Genomic DNA, 25,499 nt, shown 5'->3' with positions numbered 1-25,499 from the left:
TGTGTAATTACTGACTAACAACAAAAGACAGAGGCAGTACGTACATGTCACATATAAAATAATTAACAGGCCAGAAGGGCTTTAGGCACAAAATATATAAAAAGGAATGCGTGAAGGCGAGCCACTGTGGGCTGCCCACACCTGTACAGCGGCAGGTTACACCGGACTGAGACGCCCGCGTTAACAAGTGCGGGCAGGTGAACATGACAGTGCATCGAGATTGCCATCTAGTAGTCGCAGGTATAACTTGGATACTTAACATTCAAGTGTAGACAGGCGAAAATTATAATGGATATTGTTCAGAGCATAATGTAAAAAGCAATATTTTGTTTAACAGCGACAGATAAAGTAACATTTTGTCTGCATCAGAGCTTAGAAGTACATTATGAAGCATAAAAATTGGTTTTGATTGTAAAAAAATAGGTAACGCATGTCAAAGTAGAACTGTTTATGATGTAGCTAACATTCTCAGCAAAAATACAGCCTCTCTTCATAATGTTACGGATAACGATAGAAAATTGGTCCATTCCATTCACAATAAACTTAAAGAAACAGATGCTCTAATAACTAAATCTGACAAAGGCTGCTCTTTAGTTATCGCCTACAATTATGAATATATTTCGAAAACCTAAGATTTTTTTAGTGAAAATAATATTTCGGAACTGCATGAGGATCCGACTCCAGAATTACAGAAAGATGTCAGGTCAGCCATCAATAACGCAGATTATCTAATCAAATCTTTTCAGAAGAAAATGCTCATTAACATGAACCCTCAGGCCCCAAAAGTTTGATCTCAATATAAAATCCACAAACCTAACCATGCGATACGCTCGATATGTAATAACTTGAATTGCGCGTACCATGGTTTGGGCAAATTTCTACATGAAATTCTGAAAAAATCATTCGTTTTCGAGAACAATTATTCCGTCCCCAATAGTCACGCCAAAAAATAAAAGATTTAGAATGCAGTTCAGACACCAAGTTGTTTCATTAGACATCAAAAATCTTTGTACTAATGTCCCTATACAGGAAACGCTTACAATAGTGGAAAATAATTTACGTCATTTTAAAAAAGATTTTTCAGATGAACAAATCACTGACTTCATGAACCTCATCACAGTCGTAGTCAAGTAAAACTATTTAGAATTTAATGAACAATTGTAGCAGCAATCCGACGGTCTCTCTAAGGGAAATCCTTTAGCTGGTATCCTTGCCGATATTTTCATCAACTCATTAGAAGAAAAGTATTTTAAGTGTTTTTCAGCTACATCGCTAGGCATTCTCTCCTATTTCAACTGTGTTGATGATATTTTAATCATCTACAAGGGACCTGCTGATGGCACTGACCGTATTTTTAATCTCTTCAATGATCTTCATGAGAAAATATCTTTCACCATCGAACTTGAAAACTAGGCCCACCAGTTAAACTTTCTTCACTTGACGCTTACAATAGAATACAATAAAATCTCATTCAATATTTTTCATAAAGAAACATATACTGATCAGATCGTACCTACGTCTTCCATTCATCCACAGTCCCATAAAAACGTCTTCTTTCATTGTGCTATTCACTGAGCTACTTCCATTCCACTTTCGAAAGAAAAGTTCAACGACGAAATCAATTTACTCAAAACGATAGCAGTTAATGAGTATAAACCTAGCATAGTAGATGAAATCCTTAAAAAGAAAACTATTAAAAGAGTTACTTCGCTCGGTACCTCTATCACTGAATCCAACCCAAGAAAATATTCCTCTGTTCCTTTCGTAGGGCCCATCTCCTATCAGATCCAACGCCTTCTTCGTAATAAATACAACAGCAACGTTGCATTTTCTATCAATAATAATTTGAAAAAAAAAAGCTGTCTTCATAATTTAAAATCGATTCGTTCCGCTTTAGAAAGTTCTGGCGTGTATAAGAATGTCTGCGATAACTGCTCTTCTTACCACATAGGACAAACAGGACGTGCCTTTACAACCGGATATAAAGAACACCTTTTAAGAAAAAATGGCACTAGCCTCCAAAATTCGTCTTTTGTCGACCATCTTCTGATCACAGGTCACGCGCCTAAAGCTATATGCGATATCATCATTTTGCACACCGAGAAGAAAATTAGATATTCTGGAAGAATTAAATATTTTTAAGCATCTTTCTCGAAATGATAGTTCTCAATGAACAGCTGCAGTTGCGCAATGAAAATTTCTTCAGCGTTATAAAGCCGTTACTTGACATTTAATTTCGGATCTCGTTGTGCATTTTACAGAAATGTTTTTTTTTCATCTAAGAAAACTCATAACTTTTTATTTATTAAATGGTCTATTGTCGGTGTTTCATGTTATATCGCTTTCTACAAGCTGTGTCATTCAACCCTTTCTGTATTTTCTATAATGACATTTTTATGCTTCAAAATGTACTTCTAAGCTCTGATGCAGACAAAATGTTACTTTATCTGTCGCTGTTAAACAAAATATTGCTTTTTACATTATGCTCTGAATAATATCCATTATAATTTTCGCCTGTCTACACTTGAATGTTAAGTATCCAAGTTATACCTGCGCCTAATAGATGGCACTCTCGATGCGCTGTCATGTTCACCTGCCCGCACTTGTTAACGCGGGCGCCTCAGTCCGGTGCAACCTGTCGCTGTACAGGTGTGGGCAGCCCACAGTGGCTCGCCTTCACGCATTCCTTTTTATATATTTTGTGACTTAAGCCCTTCTGGCCTGTTAATTATTTTATATGTGACATGTACTTACTGCCTCTGTCTTTTATTGTTAGTCAGAACTTACACATTTTATATAAAGAATGCCTGTTCCTATAAATTTGTAACTATGTTACAGGCCATTTTAGTTGTTTTAATTCCGACGGAGGCACTCTTAGAAGTGTTGACAACTGGTCAATAAGACTAAAAATAATAGTGACCGAGGGCTCATTTGTGTCAATTCTAATTTAGAAGCGGCCACTGAACCAAGCAGCCATGTTTAAAACTTTGCGTTACTAGATAAATGTTCAGCACGTAGCCGTATTTAAAAATTAAGTTGTGATGCGTATGTAAAATAATTAGTTCCACCACATTACAGTTTACCGTGCAAAATATCTATGGAAACTAACTAACTAACAAACTAAACAACTACCAACCTAAATTACGAGGTTAATTGTCTAGCCATATTCATGAAATGCAACAAACGCAGAAGACTGAAATTTGTCACGTAAACTCTCCACCAGCCATGTTCCGCCTGTACCTGATAGTTATTTGCCGTTGGTATTCCTCTACGTATTTTCAGGTAGAAGATCAATACAGTTACGACACACCGTGACTAGACGTCCAGAAGTTCAACACAGGCCTTTATATCATGATAAACAATATTATTTACGTTCGGTGGCGATGCGACAGCTCACAGGGCCACAATTGCTACAGACTGTCTGCAGGAACACTCTTGTGAGTCTAAACACTTCCGCCGGCCACCAAACTCCCCAGACATGAACATTATTAATCATATCTGGGATGCCTTGCAAGGTGCTGTTGAGAAGAGATAGCCACCTCCTCGTAGGTTTACGGATTTCCCTGCAGGATTCAGGGTGTCAATTGCCTCCAGCACTACTTCAGAGAATCGAGTGCAACCCACTTCGTGTTGTGGCACTTATGCGTGCTCGCGGGGGCTCTACACGATATCAGGCACGTGAACCAGTTTCTTTGGCTCTTCAGTGTGTAAGTTCCACAGTAAGATGAGGATATATATAAACAAAACACTTGCGCGTGCCGGGCACTGACCGCGAGCAAAGTAGTAGCCGTCGTGCTTGGTGACGCCGCCCAGCGCGGGCCGCGGCTTGTACCCGGCGCCGGACTCGCAGGCGTCGACAGGTCGCCTCTCGAGCAGCGGCGCCGACAGCCACGAACCCTGCACCACCGCGGCCGCCGCCGCAGAGCACTCGGAGGAGTCCGCTGCCTGTGGAGGAAGAAGCCACGCGCTCGTCTTATCCCATGCTGTGCGGCTCGTCTCATTAACGTGCCGACTAAAAGTACTGTTGTTGTTAGAGGACACAATAAAAAGTTGTAAGAGACCCGTTTGGTCTCTCGTACTGTATTACTGTTACTTCTGTGGCCTTACACCGAAGGTCCGAAGTCGATAATGTCTTCTTTTAAGAAAATGCAAGGAAACACCCTAAGACTTACCTTAAAATATAAGATCGGGAGAAATCAAATCTACGTTTATAGTTTATGTAAATTTAGAGAAAGCTTTTGTGAATGTTGTCTAGAACACAGTCTTATAAATTCTGAAGGTGAAAGTCATAAAATACGCATAGGGGAATATCATCTACAACTTTTATAGAAATCAGACTGCAGTTCTAAAAGTTGAAGAATATTAAAAAACAACAGTAGTTAAGTTAAGAGACTCTTCCAGCCCATCCTCGATTACATTAAATCTATACAGGGTGCTCCATTGATCGTGACTGGGCCCAATATCTCACTAAATAAGCGTCAAACGAAAAAACTACAAACAACGAAACTTGTCTAGCTTGAAGGGGGAAACCAGATGGCGCTATAGTTGGCCTGCTAGATGGCGCTACCATAGGTCAAACGGGTATCAACTGTTTTTTTTTTTTAAATGGGAACCCCCATTATTTATTACATATTCGTGTAGTACGAAGAGAAATATTGCATTAATGTGGTATTTACAGGTAATCACGCTGTAACAGCATGCGTTCTCAGAAATGATAAGTTCACAAAGGTACATGTATCACGTTGGAACAACCGAAATACAATGTTCAAACGTACCTACTTTCTGTATTTTAATTTAAAAAACCTACCTGTTACCAACTGTTCGTCTAAAATTGTGAGCTATATGTTTGTGACTATTACAGCGCCGTCTATCACAAAGCGAAAAAAGTGGTCCAAGTAAAACATTCATATTTCTTTACGTACTGCACGAATATGTAATAAAAAATGGGGGTTCCTATTTAAAAAAACGCGGTTAATATCCGTTTGAGCTATGGCAGCACCATCTAGCGTACCAACCATAGCGCCATCTGGTTTCCCCCTTCAAGCTAGACGAGTTTCGTTCTTTGTAGTTTTTTCGTTTGATGCTTATTTCGTGAGATATTTGGCCCGGTCACTATCAATGGACCACCCTGTATAGCTTAGTGTTCTGCGCAGCAAGGTGAAGATATGAAGGAGTAACTGTACCTGTGCATACTCTTGTGTTATTTAGTTCAATAACCTTTATCTACCTATAATAATATCTTCATCTATGACTTCTTATGCATATAATCTTGTATTTAAATTTTTGAGATAAGTGCTTGTCGAAACCAACCATTTGTTTCTTGCATTACATGTGTACTTATTTTGACAGCTTACATTAGCTTTACTCTGCAAGTGCTACCACTTTCGTTTTATCCATTTCGTTGAAGCCCACTTTTTAATTCCAAACAAGTTAAGCTGACGATGTAGACTTTCAGATACATCTTTCTAAATGTTCTCATTGTACAGAATTTTTTAGAGCTCTTATTAGGAAGAACATCTTGTTTAATCGGCTTTTGTGCTTCCGCTGCTTCAAACATCTCCTAAATTCTTACTTTTCAAACATTTTAAATTATTTTAGTTGTTCTATTGCTACATCAGTTTTCAAGTTTTCATGTGTCTCTTTTGGATCGTTGTCACACCTTAACGTAAATATTGTGAATCACGGCTAGCCATTCAACGTAAGATCCTTCTACATCTTCCTTACTATTCACTACCATGAAGTGTGAACTACAAACCTCATGTATGTTACAAGGATTACAATGTTTCCATTTTCCTGCAAAAGATCCATAGTATAAACGCTAATACAAAAAATGTAAATAAAAATATACTGCAAATTTAGTGAGTGAGTTGAGAAGCCACTTCGAAGCAACTCATATAAATGTTTGTGCATAATATTCCCGATTAGTTTGAAATGTCCATGTTGCTTTCCAGGTTATAACGTTCCCCATTGTCTCCTGCTCTGCTTCATTAACGATAGGTACCTTCTTTTGTACTAATCTGCCTGTTTGCTTGCCATAAAGCAGTCTAAGTAGGTTCGTTGTTGTACAATTGTCCATTAATGTAATGATTGGAGATGACAAGTGATTTGTGCCGCGCTGGATTAGCCGAGCGGTCATTGGCGCTACAGTCATGGACTGTGCTGCTGGTCCCGGCGGAGGTTCGAGTCTTCCCTCGGGCATGGGTGTGTGTGTTTGTCCTTAGGATAATTTAGGTTAAGTACTGTGTAATCTTAGGGACTAACGACCTTAGCAGTTAAGTCCCATAAGATTTCACACACATTTTAACATTTGACAAGTGATTTGTTCCACTGAAAAGTCACATCTTCACAAAACGATAAATCTATTTGCTCTACAAAAGAACTCTATTACTTCCGTAGACATGCATCTTCAGCTGGTGTATTACATCGCTGAAAAATCAGGTTCACATGGCTGCGAAGCAGTCGTTACATATGTTTAACGAAGTATGCAGCATGTAAGAATTTTCCTCCCTAAGCTAAGGGCTTTCGAGGAATGATTAAACTGCAGTCGGTAAGTGGGACTTTCCGCGAAGCCAGACATTGACTGCTAAATTGAATTGTTTGACCTGCTTAGGAAGGTAGTCCCGAGTAAAGACTGGTCGACAGCAGTCAAAAGCATGTGAGGATACTTGAGAAATGCACAGGCACTCCCGTTAGAAAGAAGTGGCTGCTTTCGTGACAACTTAGAAACGTAGACAAAAATGTGAGACAATTTCTACCAGTTTGCTATTAGGTGGAAACTGCCAAAATAAGGAATAACCTGAAATGAGGTTGAGGTTCCTGGGTCACAGACTGGCCTCCGGAAGATCAGAAATTTTATGCTGCGCGAAGATTGTGAGGTGTATTTACACAACATCGATCAACTAGTTGTTGGGATTGCTGACTGAACCCACCAATGGCAAAGAAAAAAAGGACGGAAAATTCAGCGCCCTAGATGACAGAGTTTGGGAGACCATGAACAAAACTGCCAAATGGGAGTAGTCAATGGATAATCAGTAAGTGAAGTGACAGAGGCAGGCCGCTCACAGTCAACCGGTCAGTCAGTGAGCAAACAGTAAGACAGTCGATTAGTAAAGACATAGTCAGCGGACAGTGGAGAGCTGGTGAGCAGTCAGTCAGAGGCATCAGAAGAAACAGTGAGTATTGTCTTCGTAGGCATCCAAATTATTGTTGATTCACACTTGGGAAGTTTGACTCCGATGTTTATTGGCATTTTGTGATACAATCAATGTCGCTCCGTATTGAAGTTATGAATCCTTGCGATCTGATAGATAAATCTTTGAACATCGCTACATGCTTAAGACCGTCTCTTAGAGACGCGACCAAGACACCGCGTTGGCCGCCAAGCACACTGTATCTGAGGGATTAATTCAGCTAGCGTGGCGTGGAAAGAAGGAACGAGTTAAGATGGTCAGGACATTGGTGCACAGCTGTAGAACAGGGAAAATTAAACTGCCGACTGCCTCAAACTGAGCCGGCCTTGTGGCCGAGCGGTTCTAGGCGCTACAGTCTGGAACCGCGCGACCGCTACGGTCGCAGGTTCGAATCCTGCCTCGGACATGGATGTGTGTGATGTCCTTAGGTTAGTTAGGTTTAAGTAGTTCTACGTTCTTGGGGACTGATGACCTCAGAAGTTATGTTCCATACTGTTCAGAGCCATTTGAACCATTTTTTGCCTCAAACTGCCACACAAACGACGAGGAGAAATCAACACGTCGCCCTGCTCTTGCATCTACGGTTCGTGGTTTTGCCCGTAACTAATGTAGTCGAATGGTGACATGAGGCATTTAATTCCTACCTTACTTTCCCAGTTACTGTCATGTCTACACCCAGTCAAATCATACCCAGGATTTACATTTCTATTGATGACATTACAACAAACGTGAAAGTTTCCTTATATTAATAGTTTAATGTTTATTTCTTACTGTAACTTTATTTGCATATTAACCGCGATAATTAAATTTTCGAACTCATTACAAGCATGTGGGAGCCAATTGACTCATAAAAGACGATTTTGTGAAACAGATAATACTCAAAGGTGACAAGCAATGGAATAGCGATATACACAATACAGTTGGCTGCAGTATCACCTACACAAGGTACAAACGGGCAGTGGATCGGTGACTCTGTCATTTGTGCTCAGCTGCTTCCTGGGTAAAGGTGTTCGACATGATTACGGCAGCACGACGGGAATAAACAGAACTTGAACAGAGAGTGGTAGTTGGGGGGACATCCCATTTTGGAAATAGGTATGGATTTCAATATCCTGTTGTCCACAGTGTCAGAAGTGTGACGAGAATACCAGATTTCAGGCGCTACCTCTCAGCGTGGCCAACAAAGAGGCTGACAGCCTTTACTTAAAGATCGAGAGCAACTGGGTTTGCGTAGAGTTTCCAGTACTAACAGCCATGGTATCCTGCGCGAAATAAAAGCCGAAATCAATGTGGGACGTACTACGAACGTATCCGTTAGGACAGTGCGGCGAGATCTGGCGTTTATGGGCTATGGCAGTAGACGACCGACGCTGGTGCCTTTGCTAACTGCACAACGTCGCCTGCAGCGCCTTTCTCCGGCTCGTGGCTATACAGGTTGAACCATAGACGACTGGAAAACCCTGGCCTGGTCAAATGAGTCCAGATTTCAGTTACTAAGAGGTAATGGTAGGGTTCGAGAGTGATGCAGACCGCACGAATCCATAGACCCAAGTTGTCAACAAAGGCACTGTGCAAGCTGGTGGTGGCTCCAAAACGATGTTGGCTGTTTTTACATGAAATGGACTCGGTCTTCTGGCCCAATTGGAGCGATCATTGAACGGAAATATATTCGGCTACGTGGAGACCATTTGCAGCCATTCATGGACTGCATGTCCCCAAGCAATGATATCATGTCACCGGGCCAGAATTGTCTGCGATTGCTTTGAAAAACATTCTGAACACTTTGAGTGAATGATTTGGCCACCCAGGTCGGGCTACATGAATCAAATCGACTATTTATGAGACATACGCGAGAGGTCAGTTCGTGTACAACGTCCTGCAATGGCAACACTTTCACGATTATGAACAGCTATAGAGGCGGCATGGTTCAATATTTCTGCATGGGATTTCCATCGAATTCTTGAGTCCATTCCGTGTCGAGCTGCTCCACTACGCCGGACAAAAGGATGATGATGATAAAAATTCTTCTGGGTATTATGCCGCGTCATCGCTAAAAACTAACAAAATACGCGCATAATACCCAGAAGAATTTTAATCACTATGACACCGGCCGCGGAAGCCTACGTTCTTGTACCAGTGACCTGTATGGGCATGATTATGATGCTTGGTTTGTGGGGCTCTCAACTGCGCGGTTATCAGCGCCCGTACAAATTCCCAACCTTTGCTCAGTCTAATCTCGCCACTTTCATGAATGATGATGAAATGATTAGGACAACACAAACACCCAGTCATCTCGAGGCAGGAGGAAATCTCTGACGCCGCCGGGAATCGAACCTGGGAACCCGTGCTCCGGAAGCGAGATCGCGACCGCGAAACCACGAGCAGGGGACCCCGGACACAAAGATGTCTGACACGGCCTTAGGAGATGTCCCATGACTTTTGTCACCTCAGCGTATTGCTCTTTTTTGCGGTGATGAGGCAACGATATCCCCCACTTCCGTTAGTATATGTGAGATATCAGCACTGGTTTGCTTCATAGCTAACAATCGTTTCATGATCAATAGCCATATTTATTCCTTCAGAATGTTTCAAAACACTTGCAGTACCGTTGAGAGGGTTCTATGTGTCTTACTAGATATGAAATTGGCAATAGAATCACTGTGACCGATTTCCATAAAATGGAGCTCCAATCGTAACTGGCGGGACATTCCTTCCACCGTATTTGACTTGCGGCTGTGTTCAGTCGAGCCCAAAGTTACTTCAGTGACAATGTTACACCACAGTTTAGATTCCGAAAGTCATTTGATGTTTAACTATAACATCTCAGCCGTGGTAGCCGTTATCCTACCGATCGCTTACTGCACTCGTAAAAGATAGGCTGCTAACACTGCAGGTCTTTAATGGCAGTTTATCGTAATATATCATAATGACCATTCAAAGGTGACAGAGTTTGAAGTGTAGCTAATGAGCCGTATGCGGTTCGCGTTCTTGCCGTTCATAACTTGTTGTCTTGTAATAGCGGTAGTGGCGTCTCGTTTCTCTCTTGTGTTAATGGCGCCACTGAATTTGCTAGTATTGTTTGTCAGCGAGTGGCAGCAGCAGCGGTTATCGGTAGCCAGTACTGTGGTACTATCTTTGCTGTCACGGCTAGTATTTCCGGGTCGTCCTGTGTGTGAGGCAGTGGGGGCTTCGGACGGAGCAGCGAGGAGGTCCGCAGGGTGAGGGCAGGCCGGGATCACTGGCGGCGTGCAGGCACTGTCGGATTGAGGGGCTGTAGCCGACGACCGAACCCAGGACGTTTGAAGTTGAGTGAACCTTATCCAGTAGTGAAACCTCCACTGTTTGAGATCTCACTGTTGTCTGCGTGTTGCTGCTCCCAGGATCTGTGAGACCAACCGCAACAAGTGGAGTCTGTCAGGTTGGCGGAAGCTGTAATCCGCCTTCTGCTGCTTGATGTTAATTTGGATTTAGTGTTATTATTGCTGAAGTGCAACCAGCGGTATCTTACTACCTAGTGGCTGCTAACGCCCCAGTTAACTGCCCTGGAGATTAGGGTATTTTGCGGCAGTGTACTTTTCCTCGTCTTGCCGATGCTGTCCAGCATGGCGTGTGATTTGACAGCTTCCTTCATTGGGGTATGGATAATTGTTTTCCTTGTCTACCGGGGTTATAGTGGTTCCTTCTGTCTTTTGATGTTTTAAACACCGGATTCTGGAGATGCAGTGCTGTCTGTCAATTCGCTCTCGCCTGAATTATTCCAGCGTTGTACTGGTTATCTGGCGGTAGGTGAAATTTGCTAAGAAGGTTGGTCGGCGTTTAAACCGCCTCCAGTTTGAGTTGCCCTCCTTAGGTGAACATTACTCTTGGCTGCCTGTCTCACCACTTACACAGCTGTAGTCACCCTCAGGTCGATCCATGGAGCACTGTCTGTCGATCACCCCGTCTTACTCGGTCAAGTTGTCATAATTGTTTAAAATTTACTCTAATGCTATTATGTGTGTGTTATTGCCTTTCGTGCTTGTAATTCAGGCCTTCAGCCTTTGAGTATTCTGAAACTGCTTGTGCCCTTCAGCCGACGAATAATTTTGAAATTTTTTCTTAATCAGGCCTTCAGCCGTTGATTGTGTGTAGCATTGCCTGTGGCCTTCAGCCGACAAATAATTCGCAATTCTTTCTTAATAAGGCCTTCAGCAGTTACTATAGCTTGTTAGAGTTTTCATTGTTTAAAAAGAAAATGTCTTAGTATTTGTTAATGTGTAACTGCCTTCCTCACTAGTACTTCAGGCCTTTAGCTGTTGAGTATTCTGAAGTTGCTTGTGGCCGTTAGCCACAAAAAAGAAGTTTTGAATTCTTTCTTAGCAAGGCCTTCAGCCGTCAGTGCAGTAAAATCTTTTAATATAATTGTTAAAAGTTATTTCTTCAAATAAAGTGTATGTCTTTACTGTAACCAGCGGTAGCTCATTACGGCCCCATCCACAATCTTTGCCTTATTCTGCCCCTTCCTGACTACCAGATTACAACTAATTTGTTTGTCTTAGTATTGCGATGACTGTACAGATCTCCAACAGTATCGCATCTAAGGAATATCTGGCTACTTGTAAGGCAGTTCAGTGACTGACAGGAATTATCAGCAGATACGGCACACTTATCAGCATACAGATATTTCTACAGCTTATCCAAATATAAATACTCGACGTAATGACAATGTAGAAGTGCTGTAAACAGAGCTTCAGAGCATCCGATAATGTTATCACCGATCATTAGCGATGTAGTGCTGCTGATACATCGCAATCATTTGTTGAGATGTTCTGCTACTTTCTTGCACCAAAATGTCAGCTTTGAAACACTTAGCGACGTCACGAATAGTCAGAATTTTCCCACATAAGCAGATGTGTGAAAAACACACACACACACACACACACACACACACACACACACACACACACCACGTTCCCGGCATATTATGATAAAATAAATCTTCAACAACTTCTCTTCCTATCGAACATAATATGTACGTAGTAATAGTAACGCATCACTAGGAACAAAGCAGACATTACAACATTAAAGAGAAAAATTCCAGCAACATTAAAACTACACAGAGTGATGTAATTTTGAAGTAAGTGCTTTTTCTTCCATGAGTCTTCTGACTTGCTTGATGTGGCCCAACACGAATTGCTCTCCTGTGCCTACTTCTTCATCTCGGAGTAGCGCTTGCAACCTACGCCCTCAATTACTTGCTGGCTGTATTCAAAATTCTGTCTTCCTCTACTTTTCTTAATTCTCTACAGCTCCCTCTAGCATCAAGTAAGTTATTCCTTGGCCTCTTAACACATGTCCTATCATCCTGTACCTTCTTCTTCTTGTTAGTGTTTTCCATATATTCCTTTCCTCACCGATTCTGCGAAGAACCTTCTCATACCTTACCTTATCAGTCTACCTAATTTTCAACATTCTTCTGTAGCACCACATCTCCAGTGCCTCGACTTTCTTCTTCTCCGGTTTTCCGACAGTCCACGTTTCACTACCATAGGCATGCTGTGCTCCAAACGTATATTTTCAGAAATTTCTTCCTCAAAGTAAGGTCTATGTTTAATAGTAGTTGACTTATCATGGCCAGGAATGCCCATTTTGTCAGTGCTAGCCTGCTTTTTCTGTCCTCCTTGCTCCATCCGTCATGCATTTTACTGCTTAGGTAGTAGAATTCCTTAACTTCATCTATTTCGTGCTCACCAGTCATTATGTTCAGTTTCTCACTGTTCTCATTTCCGCTCTCATTACTTTCGTCTTTCTTCTATTAACTCTCAATCCATATTTTGTACTCATTAGATTGTTCATTCCATTCAGAAGATCCTATTTGTCTTCCTATATTCACTAAGTATAGCAATGTCATTACTGAATTTTGTCATTGATATCATTTCACCTAGAATTTTAATTGCATCCATGAACTTTTACTTTATTTTAGTCATTGGTTCTTCGGGGTATAGACTGAACAGTAGAAGCGAAAGACTACACCCCTGTCTTAAACCCTTTTTAATTCGAGCAAGCACTTCGTACTTGGTCTTCCACTCGCATTATTCCCTCTTGGCTCTTGTACATATTGTATATTACCCTCTTTTCCTATAGCTTTCCCCCATTTTTCTCAGAATTTCAAACATCTTGCACCGTTTTACACTGTCCACTGCCATTTTTCCAGGTCAATAAATTCTATGAACGTGTCTTGATTTTTCTTTGGTCCTTGTTCCACTATCTACTGCAATGTCAGAATTGTGTCTCTGCTGCTTTTATCTTTCGTAAAGCTAAACTGATCGTCATCTAACACGTCTTCACTTCTCTTTTCCATTCTTTTGTATACTATTCTGGTAAACAGCTTGGATGCATGTGCTACCAAACTGATTGTGGGATAATTCTCGCACTTGTCGGCTCTTTCAATCTTCGGAATTGTGTGGATGATGTTTTTGCGGAAGTCTGATGCTATATCGCCATTCTCATACATTCCACACACCAACGTGTATAGTCGTTTTGTTGGAATAAATATCGGAATTAAAAACTGATCTACATTGTCATCACTAAATTATTATTCACAATTAAGTTTCTGGCAGAGGGTTCATCGAACCATCTTCAAACTATTCCACTACCTTTGCACTCTCGAAAAGCGCGATGGAAAAATGAACTCTTAAATCTTTCCGTGAGAGCAGCGGTTTCTCTCCCTATGTATGTCGACACCAACAGAATACTGTCGCAATCGGAGCAGAAGATTGATGCTAGAAATTTCGTGAAAAGACCTCTCCGAAATGAAAACCACCTGTGTTTTAATGATTGCCACTTCAACTTGCTTTTCTATCTGTGTCAATCTCTCCAATATTTTTGGTGTATCCTAAAAATAAACATGATTCAAACTGTAAATTATATAAATTTCTTTATTTGGTGCTCCACACAAAAAAAGTGCGAAAAATTAGAAAGGAATGCAAAGAACAACGCCGCGCGGAGTGGCCGCGCAGTTTGAGGCGGCATGTGACGGACTACGCGGCCACTCCCGCCGTAGGTTCGAGTCCTCCTTCGGGCATTGGTGTGTGCGTTGTTCTTAGCATAAGTTAGTTTAAGTAGTTTATAAGTCTAGGGACCGATGAACTCAGCAGTTTGGTCCCTTAGGTATTCGCACACATTTGAACATTTGAACCAAGAACTAAATTCCAGAAAATGTACTCTCCCTATTTTAAAGTCATTGAAACGACACGATTTCACAGACTTTACTGGTCTTATAGAGGTATAATTGTATGTGTATAGACTGAAGCGGTGAGTGAAAATTTGTACCAAGGCGGGGAATCGAACCCGCGTCTCCACCTTTTTTAGGCAGTGCGTTAGCCATTAAGTCACCTTTGAACAGCGGTTCAGAAAACTGCACAGATTACCAAGGCACGACTCCCTCCTCGATCCAAATTCTTACTTCTGCCAAGGTGTACTTTAAACCTCCCTTTATAGAGGAACAGAATTTCGAAGGCTCTTTGTGTTCTGGAATAGCACCTAAGCATCGAACGTAAAGGGGGATCCGATCTGAAACCCAGGTGCAGGTGCTTACAGAAAGGAGACGACAGAAGTTCAGAGACTTTTTGGTCTCATATTGATATGATTTTTAACTATACAGACTGAAGCGTCTGGTGAAAATTTGTACCAGTGCCGCGGATTGAACCAGGGTTTCATGCTTACTATGCAGGAGTGTCAGCCACTAAGACAGCTCGACACAGCGGTTCACACAACTGCATGGATTACCCTGACGTACCCCCCTCCTCGATCCAAATTCTCACTACAGACCCTTGCTACTTTAAATTCCTCCTTGCACAGTATAAGATCAGTAAAGTCTATGAAATTGTGTCATTTCATTTGTATAAGTACCTGTACCTGGGTTTCAGGCTGGATCCCCCATTTACGTTCGATGCTGATGTGCTATTTCAGAACATGGAGTGCCTCGGCTATACTGTGAGGGGGAATTTAAAGTAGACTGGGGCGGCAGTGAGAATTTGGATTGAGGACGGAGGCGTGCCATGGTAACCCGTGCTGTTGCTAATGTGGAGTAGTGGCTAACGCACCATCCTAGTAAACAGGAGATCCAGGTTCGATACCCGACCTTGACACAAACTTTCATTCGCCGCTTCGGTGTATATACATAAAATCATGTTGTAATGTATGGAAGAATGTAGCTGCAAGCCAAGGTAATGCGCTTTGTGAGATGTGAAAAAGACTGCAGTCTATCCACTATATGGAAAGTACAAACGTAAAAATGGTTCAAGTGGTTCTAAGCACTATGGGACTTAACATCTGAGGTCATCAGCCCCCTGGACTTAGAACTACATAAACCTAACTAACCTAAGGACATCACACACATCGATGCACGAGGCAAGATTTGAACCTGCGACCGTAGCAGCAGCTCCGTTCCAGAATGAAGCGCCTAGAACCGTTCGGCCACCGCGGCCGGCCTATAAATGTAACGTATTGGTTAATACAAGCCGGTCGCGGTGGGCGAGCATTTCTAGGTGCTCCAGGCCGGAACCGCGCGACTGCTACGGTCGCAGGTTCGAATCCTACCTCGGGCATGGATGTGTGTGATGTCCTTAGGTTAGTTAGGTTTAACTAGCTCTAAGTTCTAGGGGACTGATGGCCTCAGATGTTAAGTCCCATAGTGCTGAGAGCCATTTGAACCATTTTTGGTTAATACAAGGAAAAAAGAACAGAGTATACCAACGAAAAACATCTCGGCTGTACACGGCTGAACATCAGCCAGAGCTTGGAAATTCAAAACAGAAGAAGAAACACGCGAAGGCCGCCAACAAATGGAACGCACTTCTGGCGTCGGTAGTAATGATTTTATCAGTCCAATAGTTTGACGATCTCCTTCAAATGGTTCAAATGGCTCTGAGCACTATGGGACTTAACATCTATGGTCATCAGTCCCCTAGAACTTAGAACTACTTAAACCTAACTAACCTAAGGACGTCACACAACACCCAGTCATCACGAGGCAGAGAAAATCCCTGACCCCGCCGGGAATCGAACCCGGGAACCCGGGCGTGGGAAGCGAGAACGCTACCGCACGACCACGAGTTGCGGACGACGATCCCCTTCACATCGATATCGGCGGCCGAAATTCATATAAGAAGTGTTAATGGACAATAGTGTACAAACTACTAACTTCTTGTCCTTTCACGTGTTAATTACTTTGAGTGCTTACACACACACACACACACACACACACTATACATACGTACTCACGCACACACTCATATTTGACAGCGTGTACGTACGCAGAGCTGGCGGTAGGCTATTGTGATGTTGTTGAGCGTCCTGTTGCGCAGACAGGCGACGACGACGGGGGTGGCGTCGGAGGAGTTGCAGCCGGCGAACGCCGCGACGCGCCGCGCCGCCGCCGACGCCTTGTGCCCCGCCACCAGCGACCACGGCGCATGCGCCGTGCCGCTCACCGTTATCACCTGTTGGAACAGTCCTGGGAAAGACGTCAGAGTTTAGTTCATCTCTGATTCGGGCTACGTTTTCCGCAGTTGACAGTATATCCAGCATTCTCAAACTAAATATAGTGTTTCGTAGGATATGGAAATGCCGTGTGGCTAGGGCCTCCAGTCGGGTAGACCGTTCGCCTGGTGCAAGTCTTTCGAGTTGACTCGACTTCGGCGACTTGCGTCTCGATGGGGATGAAATGATGATGATACGGACAACACAACACCCAGTCCCTGAGCGGAGAAAATCTCCGACCCAGCCCGGAATCGAACCCGGGCCGTTAGGTATGACATGCCGTCGCCCTGACCAGTCAGCTACCAAAAGCTGACTTTAGTAGAATGTCTCAAACAGTGTAAAATGTCGGTTTCTTCTGGGTGGCTACCATACGGCGACGCTTACATGAGTACCTCGCATGTCACGATAAAAGGTGCAGGTACTTCTCATGGCACTATCTCCGGATCGCTCCCCCCCCCCCCAACCCCCTCCCTTTTATTCTTCTGTTTCACTGACGAATAATGTGTGAAGAATGACTCGGTGAAGCAACGAATGAAATGTAATTACTCTAATTTTCTGTTTGTTATGAATATGGGAGGAAACAATATGTTGCCCGACCCTTCTAGGAACGTACACAATGGAAACTTCGATTTAAAACCTCTCAATGATGAAAAAGGCTCTCTTGTAGCATGAGAATTCTTGTAATGCTGTCACACCGAGTAACCGCCGCGTTGACGGAACCCGCCGTTCTTCCTTGGATCTTCTCTAACTGTTAAATAACTGCTATTTGGTATGACTCCCAGGCCGATGATTAATACTAGAGAATCTCTCGAACACGGGTCTTGTAAACCTCACGTTTCGTGTATGAATTACGCTGAGGTGACAAAAGTCTTGAGATAACTATATGCAAAGACACAGATGGCGGTAAGATCGCGTAAACGAGTTGTAAGAGGGAAGTGCATGGCGGAGTTGTCATTTGCACTCGGGTGACTCATGTGAAAAGGTTTCCGACGTAACTATGGCAGCATGCCGGTAATTAACGGTCTTTGAACCAAAAGTGGTAGATGGAACTAGAAGCATGGAACATTCCGTTTCGGAAATCGTTAGGGAATGCATTATTCTGAGATCCATAGTGTAAAGAGTGTGCCGAAAGTACCAAATTTCAGACATTATCTCTCATCATGGATAACGCAGCGGCCAACGGCCTTCATATAACGACAGAGAGCGCCGGCCGGTGTGGCCGTGCGGTTCTAGGCACTTCAGTCTGGAACCGCGTGACCGCTACGGTCGCAGGTTCGAATCCTGCCTCGGGCATGGATGTGTGTGATGTCCTTAGGTTAGTTAGATTTAAGTAGTTCTAAGTTCTAGGGGACTGATGACCTCAGATGTTAAGTCCCATAGTGCTGAGAGCCATTTGAACCATTTGAACGACAGAGAGCAGCGGCGTTTGCGTAGAGTTGTCAATGTTAACAGACGAGGAAATCTGCGTGAAATAACCGCACAAATAAATGTGGGACGTACGGTGAACGTACCCACACGTCAGGTTAGCCGAGAGCCCTACTGCGCTGCTTCCTGGACTCGGGTAGGCGCGCCGGCCCCGGGTCGAATCCGCCCGACGGGTTACCGACGGCGGCCGGTGTGTCGGCCAGCCTGGATGTGGTTTTTAGGCGGTTTTCCATATCCCACTAGGTGAATACCGGGCTGGTCCTCACGTTCCTCCTCAGTTACAAGACTCGCAGACATTTGAACACGTTTTCACTATTCCATGGATTACACTAGACACAGACAACTGGGGTACACTACTTCCGTCCTGCGGGTACGGGGCGGTGGCTGGAAGGGCATCTGACCACCTGTTAAATCTAACCTTGCCAAATCTTTTCTTCACTGTGCCGACCCTCCGAAACCGCGGGACAAGGCACCAGCAAAAGAACTAAAAAGAAAGTACGACGAACGTACCCCTTAGGACAGTGGGTCGAAATTTATTATTAGTGGACTATGGCAGCAGATGCCCGATGCGAGTGCCTTTGTTAACAACACGATATCGCATGCAGAGCCTCTCCTGGGCTTGTGCTGTAATGGTTGGACCATAGAAGAATGGGAAGCCAAGAACTGGTTAGGTGAGTCCCGATTTCAGTTGGTAAGAACTGATGGTAGGTTCCGAGTATGGCGCAGATCCCAGGAAGCCATGAACCCAAGCTGTCAGCAAGGCACTGTGCAAGCTTATGGATACTCCATAATGGTGTGGGTTGTGTTTACATGGAATGGAATGGGTCCTCTGGTCCAAATGAACCGATCATTGACGGAGAATGATTATCTTCGGATACTTGGAAACTATTTTCAAGTATTCAAGGAAAGCGTGTTCCGAAAAAAATGTCATGGCACTGGGCCACAATTGTTCGCGACTGGTTTGCAGTACGTTATGGACAATTCAAGTAAATGATTGCCCATCAGAATTGCCTGACATGAATCCCATCTAACATTTATGGGACATAATCAAAGAGGTCAGTTCGTGCCCAAAATCCTGCTCCGGCAACACTCTCACAATTATAGACTACTTCAGAGCCAGCATAGGCTCAACGCCTTTTTGAGTCCGTGCTAAGACGAGATGTAGCACTATGCCACCGAAAAGGAGGCCCGATACGAAGTTAGGAGGTATATGGTGGTAATAGTATTTGATAATTGTCAGTGCAAGCCACCTTATGGTGTGTAGCAGATAGTACTTTTTACATCACTTATATCCTTCCCTCACACCTCTCCCCTTTCTTTCCGAGTGCATGCGTGGTGCGGATGAGAACGACTGCCGGTAAAGCTCCGTATGAGATGTAATGTCCCTAATTTTCTTATCGTTATCATCTTCCGAGACGTATGATAGATTTTGCCTTATTGTTTTCGAAATTTCAATAGCATATCTATCTGTGATACACAACGCTTCTCCTGTAGCGTCTGTCATTGGGGTTTGTTGAGCATCTCCGTAACAATGTGGCGCGAACTAGAAGTTTGGGTGACGAAACCGCCCGGTCTTCGTTGGATGTCCCCCTTGCCCCGTATTAAAACTACTTGCCGAGGGTCCCAAAATGATGGACAGTACTCAAGAGTCGGTCGAAAGCTTTGTAAGCCATTTCTTTCGTGGATGAACTACATTTCCTTAAGATTCTCTCACTGAATTCCAACCTGGCTACTAATTTTCCTACCACTTGTTTCATCTGGTCACTTGACTTTAGGTCGCCCAGGATAGTTCTTCCTAGGCATTTTGCGATTCTTACTGTCTGCAGTGATTTGTCTGTGACAGTGTAATCGAGCAGTATGGGGTCACACAGTCTACTTACGCGCATTACTGCCAGTCCGTGCACCTACATTCATTCCTGCACTTTTCCACAGTCTTCTCGCGTGGCAACGTCTTTATAAACAATAGTGTCGTCCACGAGTAGTCTCACGGGGCTTCCAATTTTATCGTCTACATGATTAATATAAATTGTAAATGGTAGTAGACCGTAGCACTGTCTTGGAGTACTCCCAAAATTACCTTCACTCCTTTCCGCTCGATTTTTTTCACTCTGTACTGCCTCTGCACTGAAGATAACCACCATTAGATATAATAAAATCATGCCACGACCACAAATTACACACACATTTTAGCACTGGGCAGGTCATATTTTTTCTTTCATTTCGTGTATTTCGTCAGTTAGGCCCCACATTCCTTCAAGGTGTGGTAGTTTCTGAAGCATTCACCCGGTTGGAGTCATGGTTTTCTGTAATATGTATTTCGGTAGTAATAAGTTTCCCTTTACATTCCTGTTACAGCACAGTTCTTTCTGTTACTCTTTTCATTGGACTTAATGAAGTGTGGTAGAAGCCGACCTCGGGGAAGATCAGTTTGGATTCCGTAGAAATGTTGGAACACGTGAGGCAATACTGACCATACGACTTACTTTAGAAGAAAGATTAAGGAAAGGCAAACCTACGTTTCCAGCATTTGTAGACTTAGAGAAAGCTTTTGACAATGTTGACTGGAATAGTCTCTTTCAAATTCTAAAGGTGGCAGGGGTAAAATACAGGGAGCGAAAGGCTATTTACAATTTGAACAGAAACCAGATGGCAGTTAAAAGAGTCGAGGGGCATGAAAGGGAAGCAGCGGTTGGGAAGGGAGTGAGACAGGGTTGTAGCCTGTCCCAGATGTTATTCAATTTGTATATTGAGCAAGCAATAAAGGAAACAAATGAAATGTTCGGAGTAGGTATTAAAATCCAGGGACAAGAAATAAAAACTTTGAGGTTCGCCGATGACACTGTAATTCAGTCAGAGACAGCAAAGGACTTGGAAGAGCAGTTGAACGGAATGGACAGTGCCTTGAAACGAGGATATAAGATGAACATCAACAAAAGCAAAACGAGGACAATGGAAAGTAGTCGAATTAAGTCGGGTGATGCTGAGGGAATTAGATTAGGAAATGAGACACTTAAAGTAGTAAAGGAGTTTTGCTATTTGGGGAGCAAAATAACTGATGATGGTCGAAGTAGAGAGGATATAAAATGTAGACTAGCAATGGCAAGGAAAGCGTTTCTGAAGAAGAGGAATTTGTTAACATCGAGTATAGATTTAAGTGTCAGGAAGCCTTTTCTGAAAGTATTTGAATGGAGTGTAGCCATGTATGGAAGTGAAACATAGACAATAAATAGTTTGGACAAGAAGAGAATAGAAGATTTCGAAATGTGGTGCTACAGAAGAATGTTGAAGATTGGATGGGTAGATCACATAACTAATGAGGAGGTATTGAATAGGATTGGGGAGAAGAGAAGTTTGTGGCACAACTTGACTACAAGAAGGGATCGGTTGGTAGGACATGTTTTGAGGCATCAAGGGATCACAAATTTAGCATTGGAGGGCAGCGTGGAGGGTAAAAATCGTAGAGGGAGACCAAGAGATCAATACACTAAGCAGATTCAGAAGGATGTAGGTTGCAGTAGGTACTGGGAGATGAAGGAGCTTGCACAGGATAGATTAGCATGGAGAGCTGCGTCAAACCAGTCTCAGAACTGAAGACCACAACAACAACAACAATGAAGTGTGGCTACTATGACAGTTTTCTCTGCGTCATCGAAAGTAGGTGATCTACCCTTCTTTTTTCCATTTGTATTACGTACATCTTCAGCTTTGAGTCTTTAGAGGTGCCACTCTCTATCTCTTGTGTCTCAACTTCGCTTTCTGGTTGGAAGCAACATCCAGATCGTACGGAATGCAGCCACTTTCAACGGCCAGAAAAACGCATCTTACGCCACTACTTTTTGATGATAATTATACCACGCCATCTTTCGGCTGATGGTACAGTAACATCTTGAGACGTTCTAGAAAGAATAGGCAGTCTCGTTTGCAAATTTGTGGTTTATTACTGATGTAATTTGTGAAGCGTTTCACCCTCTCAGGAGCGTCATCAGACAAGTGGAGGGAAAAACAAGTTTCTTCAGTACAAATTTGTGAGCCAAGAATGAGCTGCAAAACTACATTGTCAGTTACATAAAGCAACTGGGAAACCTCGACCTGAGTTGTGAAAAGAGCGTAACAAAAGAAAAACTCACGGGGTAAAAACACTCGAGTACCTCTGATAAGTGTACAGAAAATCCCGCAATCACCAGATGGGAGATTAGGTGAAAAACGCGAGGCGCCCAGCTTTTACGAGGTGCATTCAAGTTCTAAGGTCTCCGGTTTTTTTTCTCCGGACTGGAAAGAGATAGAAACATGCGCATTGTTTTAAAATGAAGCCGCGTTCATTGTCAATACGTCCCAGAGATGGCAGCACCGTACGGCAGATGGAATTTTACCGCCAGTGGCGTGAATGAGAACTGTTTTAAATACTTAAAATGGCGACGTTTTCCTTACTTGAACAGCATGCAATCATTCGTTTTCTGAATTTGCGTGGTGTGAAACCAATTGAAATTCATCGACAGTTGGAGGAGACATGTGGTGATGGAGTTATGGATTTGTCAAAAGTGCGTTCGTGGGTGCGACAGTTTAATGAAGGCAGAACATCGTGTGACAACAAACCGAAACAACCTCGGGCTCGCACAAGCCGGTCTGACGACATGATCAAGAAAGTGGAGAGAATTGTTTTGGGGGATCGCCGAATGACTGTTGAACAGATCGCCTCCAGAGTTGGCATTTCTGTGGATTCTGTGCACACAATCCTGCATGACGACCTGAAAATGCGAAAAGTGTCATCCAGGTGGGTGCCACGAATGCTGACGGACGACCATACGGCTGCCCGTGTGGCATGTTGCCAAGCAATGTTGACGTGCAATGACAGCATGAATGGGACTTTCTTTTCGTCGGTTGTGACAATGGATGAGATGTGGATGCCATTTTTCAATCCAGAAACAAAGCGCCAGTCAGCCCAGTGGAAGCACACAGATTCACCGCCACCAAAAAAATTTCGGGTAACCGCCAGTGCTGAAAAAATGATGGTGTCCATGTTCTGGGACAGCGAGGGCGTAATCCTTACCCATTGCGTTCCAAAGGGCACTACGGTAACAGGTGCATCCTACAAAAATGTTTTGAAGGACCAATTCCTTCCTGCACTGCAACAAAAACGTCCGGGAAGGGCTACGCGTGTGCTGTTTCGCCAAGACAACGCACCCGCACATCGAGCTAACGTTACGCAACAGTTTCTTCGTGATAACAACTTTGAAGTGATTCCTCATGCTCCCTACTCACCTGACCTGGCTCCTAGTGACTTTTGGCTTTTTCCAACAATGAAAGACACTCTCCGTGGCCGCACATTCCCCAGCCGTGCTGCTATTGCCTCAGCGATTTTCCAGTGGTCAAAACAGACTCCTAAAGAAGCCTTCGCCGCTGCCATGGAATCATGGCGTCAGCGTTGTGAAAAAAGTGTACGTCTGCAGGGCGATTACGTCGAGAAGTAACGCCAGTTTCATCGATTTCGGGTGAGTAGTTAATTAGAAAAAAAATCGGAGGCTTTAGAACTTGAATGCACCTCGTATTTTGCCGAACCGTTTCTGAACCTCACTGACATTAAGTCTGACAGTCATAAAACTAGGCTGCTGCACAAGGGCCCGAAATATCAATGAATGATAAAACAGTGACCTCCTTCTCGGCTGATTTGATGTTGCTGTTGATAAAGCCCTCACCGAAAACACAAGTGAAACTTCAACTTAGTGCCAAAGCTAGCAGTATTATACGTAATGCAATTAATAAATCTGTCCTCTCATCTGAACAGAAAGTCCTTAGAACGATCGTCATAAAGGGAGAAACTACTATGGTACTGGCAGACAAAGGGAACATTGAAGTGTTGCTCTACAGCAAGGATTATACTGAAAATGTATTAAACCTTTTTGCGGAAAATGACATCCAAGCAGTAGGATTCGATCCCATATTGGCGTACGATAAAGTCCTTAAGGCGCAGCTTGACGAGTGTCAATATACACTCCTGGAAATTGAAATAAGAACACCGTGAATTCATTGTCCCAGGAAGGGGAAACTTTAATGACACATTCCTGGGGTCAGATACATCACATGATCACACTGACAGAACCACAGGCACATAGACACAGGCAACAGAGCATGCACAATGTCGGCACTAGTACAGTGTATATCCACCTTTCGCAGCAGTGCAGGCTGCTATTCTCCCATGGAGACGATCGTAGAGATGCTGGATGTAGTCCTGTGGAACGGCTTGCCATGCCATTTCCACCTGGCGCCTCAGTTGGACCAGCGTTCGTGCTGGACGTGCAGACCGCGTGAGACGACGCTTCATCCAGTCCCAAACATGCTCAATGGGGCACAGATCCGGAGATCTTGCTGGCCAGGGTAGTTGACTTACACCTTCTAGAGCACGTTGGGTGGCACGGGATACATGCGGACGTGCATTGTCCTGTTGGAACAGCAAGTTCCCTTGCCGGTCTAGGAATGGTAGAACGATGGGTTCGATGACGGTTTGGATGTACCGTGCACTATTCAGTGTCCCCTCGACGATCACCAGTGGTGTACGGCCAGTGTAGGAGATCGCTCCCCACACCATGATGCCGGGTATTGGCCCTGTGTGCCTCGGTCGTATGCAGTCCTGATTGTGGCGCTCACCTGCACGGCGCCAAACACGCATACGACCATCATTGGCACCAAGGCAGAAGCGACTCTCATCGCTGAAGACGACACGTCTCCATTCGTCCCTCCATTCACGCCTGTCGCGACACCACTGGAGGCGGGCTGCACGATGTTGGGGCGTGAGCGGAAGACGGCCTAACGGTGTGCGGGACCGTAGCCCAGCTTCATGGAGACGGTTGCGAATGGTCCTCGCCGATACCTCAGGAGCAACAGTGTCCCTAATTTGCTGGGAAGTGGCGGTGCGGTCCCCTACGGCACTGCGTAAGATCCTACGGTCTTGGCGTGCATCCGTGCGTCGCTGCGGTCCGGTCCCAGGTCGACGGGCACGTGCACCTTCCCCCGACCACTGGTGACAACATCGATGTACTGTGGAGACCTCACGCCCCACGTGTTGAGCAATTCGGCGGTACGTCCACCCGGCCTCCCGCATGCCCACTATACGCCCTCGCTCAAAGTCCGTCAACTGCACATACGGTTCACGTCCACGCTGTCGCGGCATGCTACCAGTGTTAAAGACTGCGATGGAGCTCCGTATGCCACGGCAAACTGGCTGACACTGACGGCGGCGGTGCACAAATGCTGCGCAGCTAGCGCCATTCGACGGCCAACACCGCGGTTCCTGGTGTGTCCGCTGTGCCGTGCGTGTGATGATTGCTTGTACAGCCCTCTCGCAGTGTCCGGAGCAAGTATGGTGGG

At 44.0% G+C, this 25,499-nt stretch overlaps 1 protein-coding gene across 1 annotated transcript in view; it reads right to left on the bottom strand.

Moving 5' to 3' along the window:
* Positions 1-25,499, bottom strand: part of LOC126194976 (acetylcholinesterase 1-like) — a 187,051-nt gene that overhangs the window by 60,792 nt on the left and 100,760 nt on the right. The window contains exons 7-8 of the mRNA XM_049933382.1: positions 16,487-16,686; positions 3,771-3,945 (exon numbers count right to left, since the gene is read on the bottom strand). Of these exons, the coding sequence (XP_049789339.1) occupies positions 3,771-3,945; positions 16,487-16,686 (375 nt within the window). The remainder of the gene's footprint in view (positions 1-3,770; positions 3,946-16,486; positions 16,687-25,499) is intronic.

This window comes from Schistocerca nitens, chromosome 7 (genome assembly GCF_023898315.1).
Source record: "Schistocerca nitens isolate TAMUIC-IGC-003100 chromosome 7, iqSchNite1.1, whole genome shotgun sequence".
Taxonomy (NCBI): Eukaryota; Metazoa; Arthropoda; class Insecta; order Orthoptera; family Acrididae; genus Schistocerca; species Schistocerca nitens.
The sequence above is the reverse complement of the archived record's forward strand: the minus strand, read 5'-3'. Positions and strand labels throughout refer to the sequence as shown.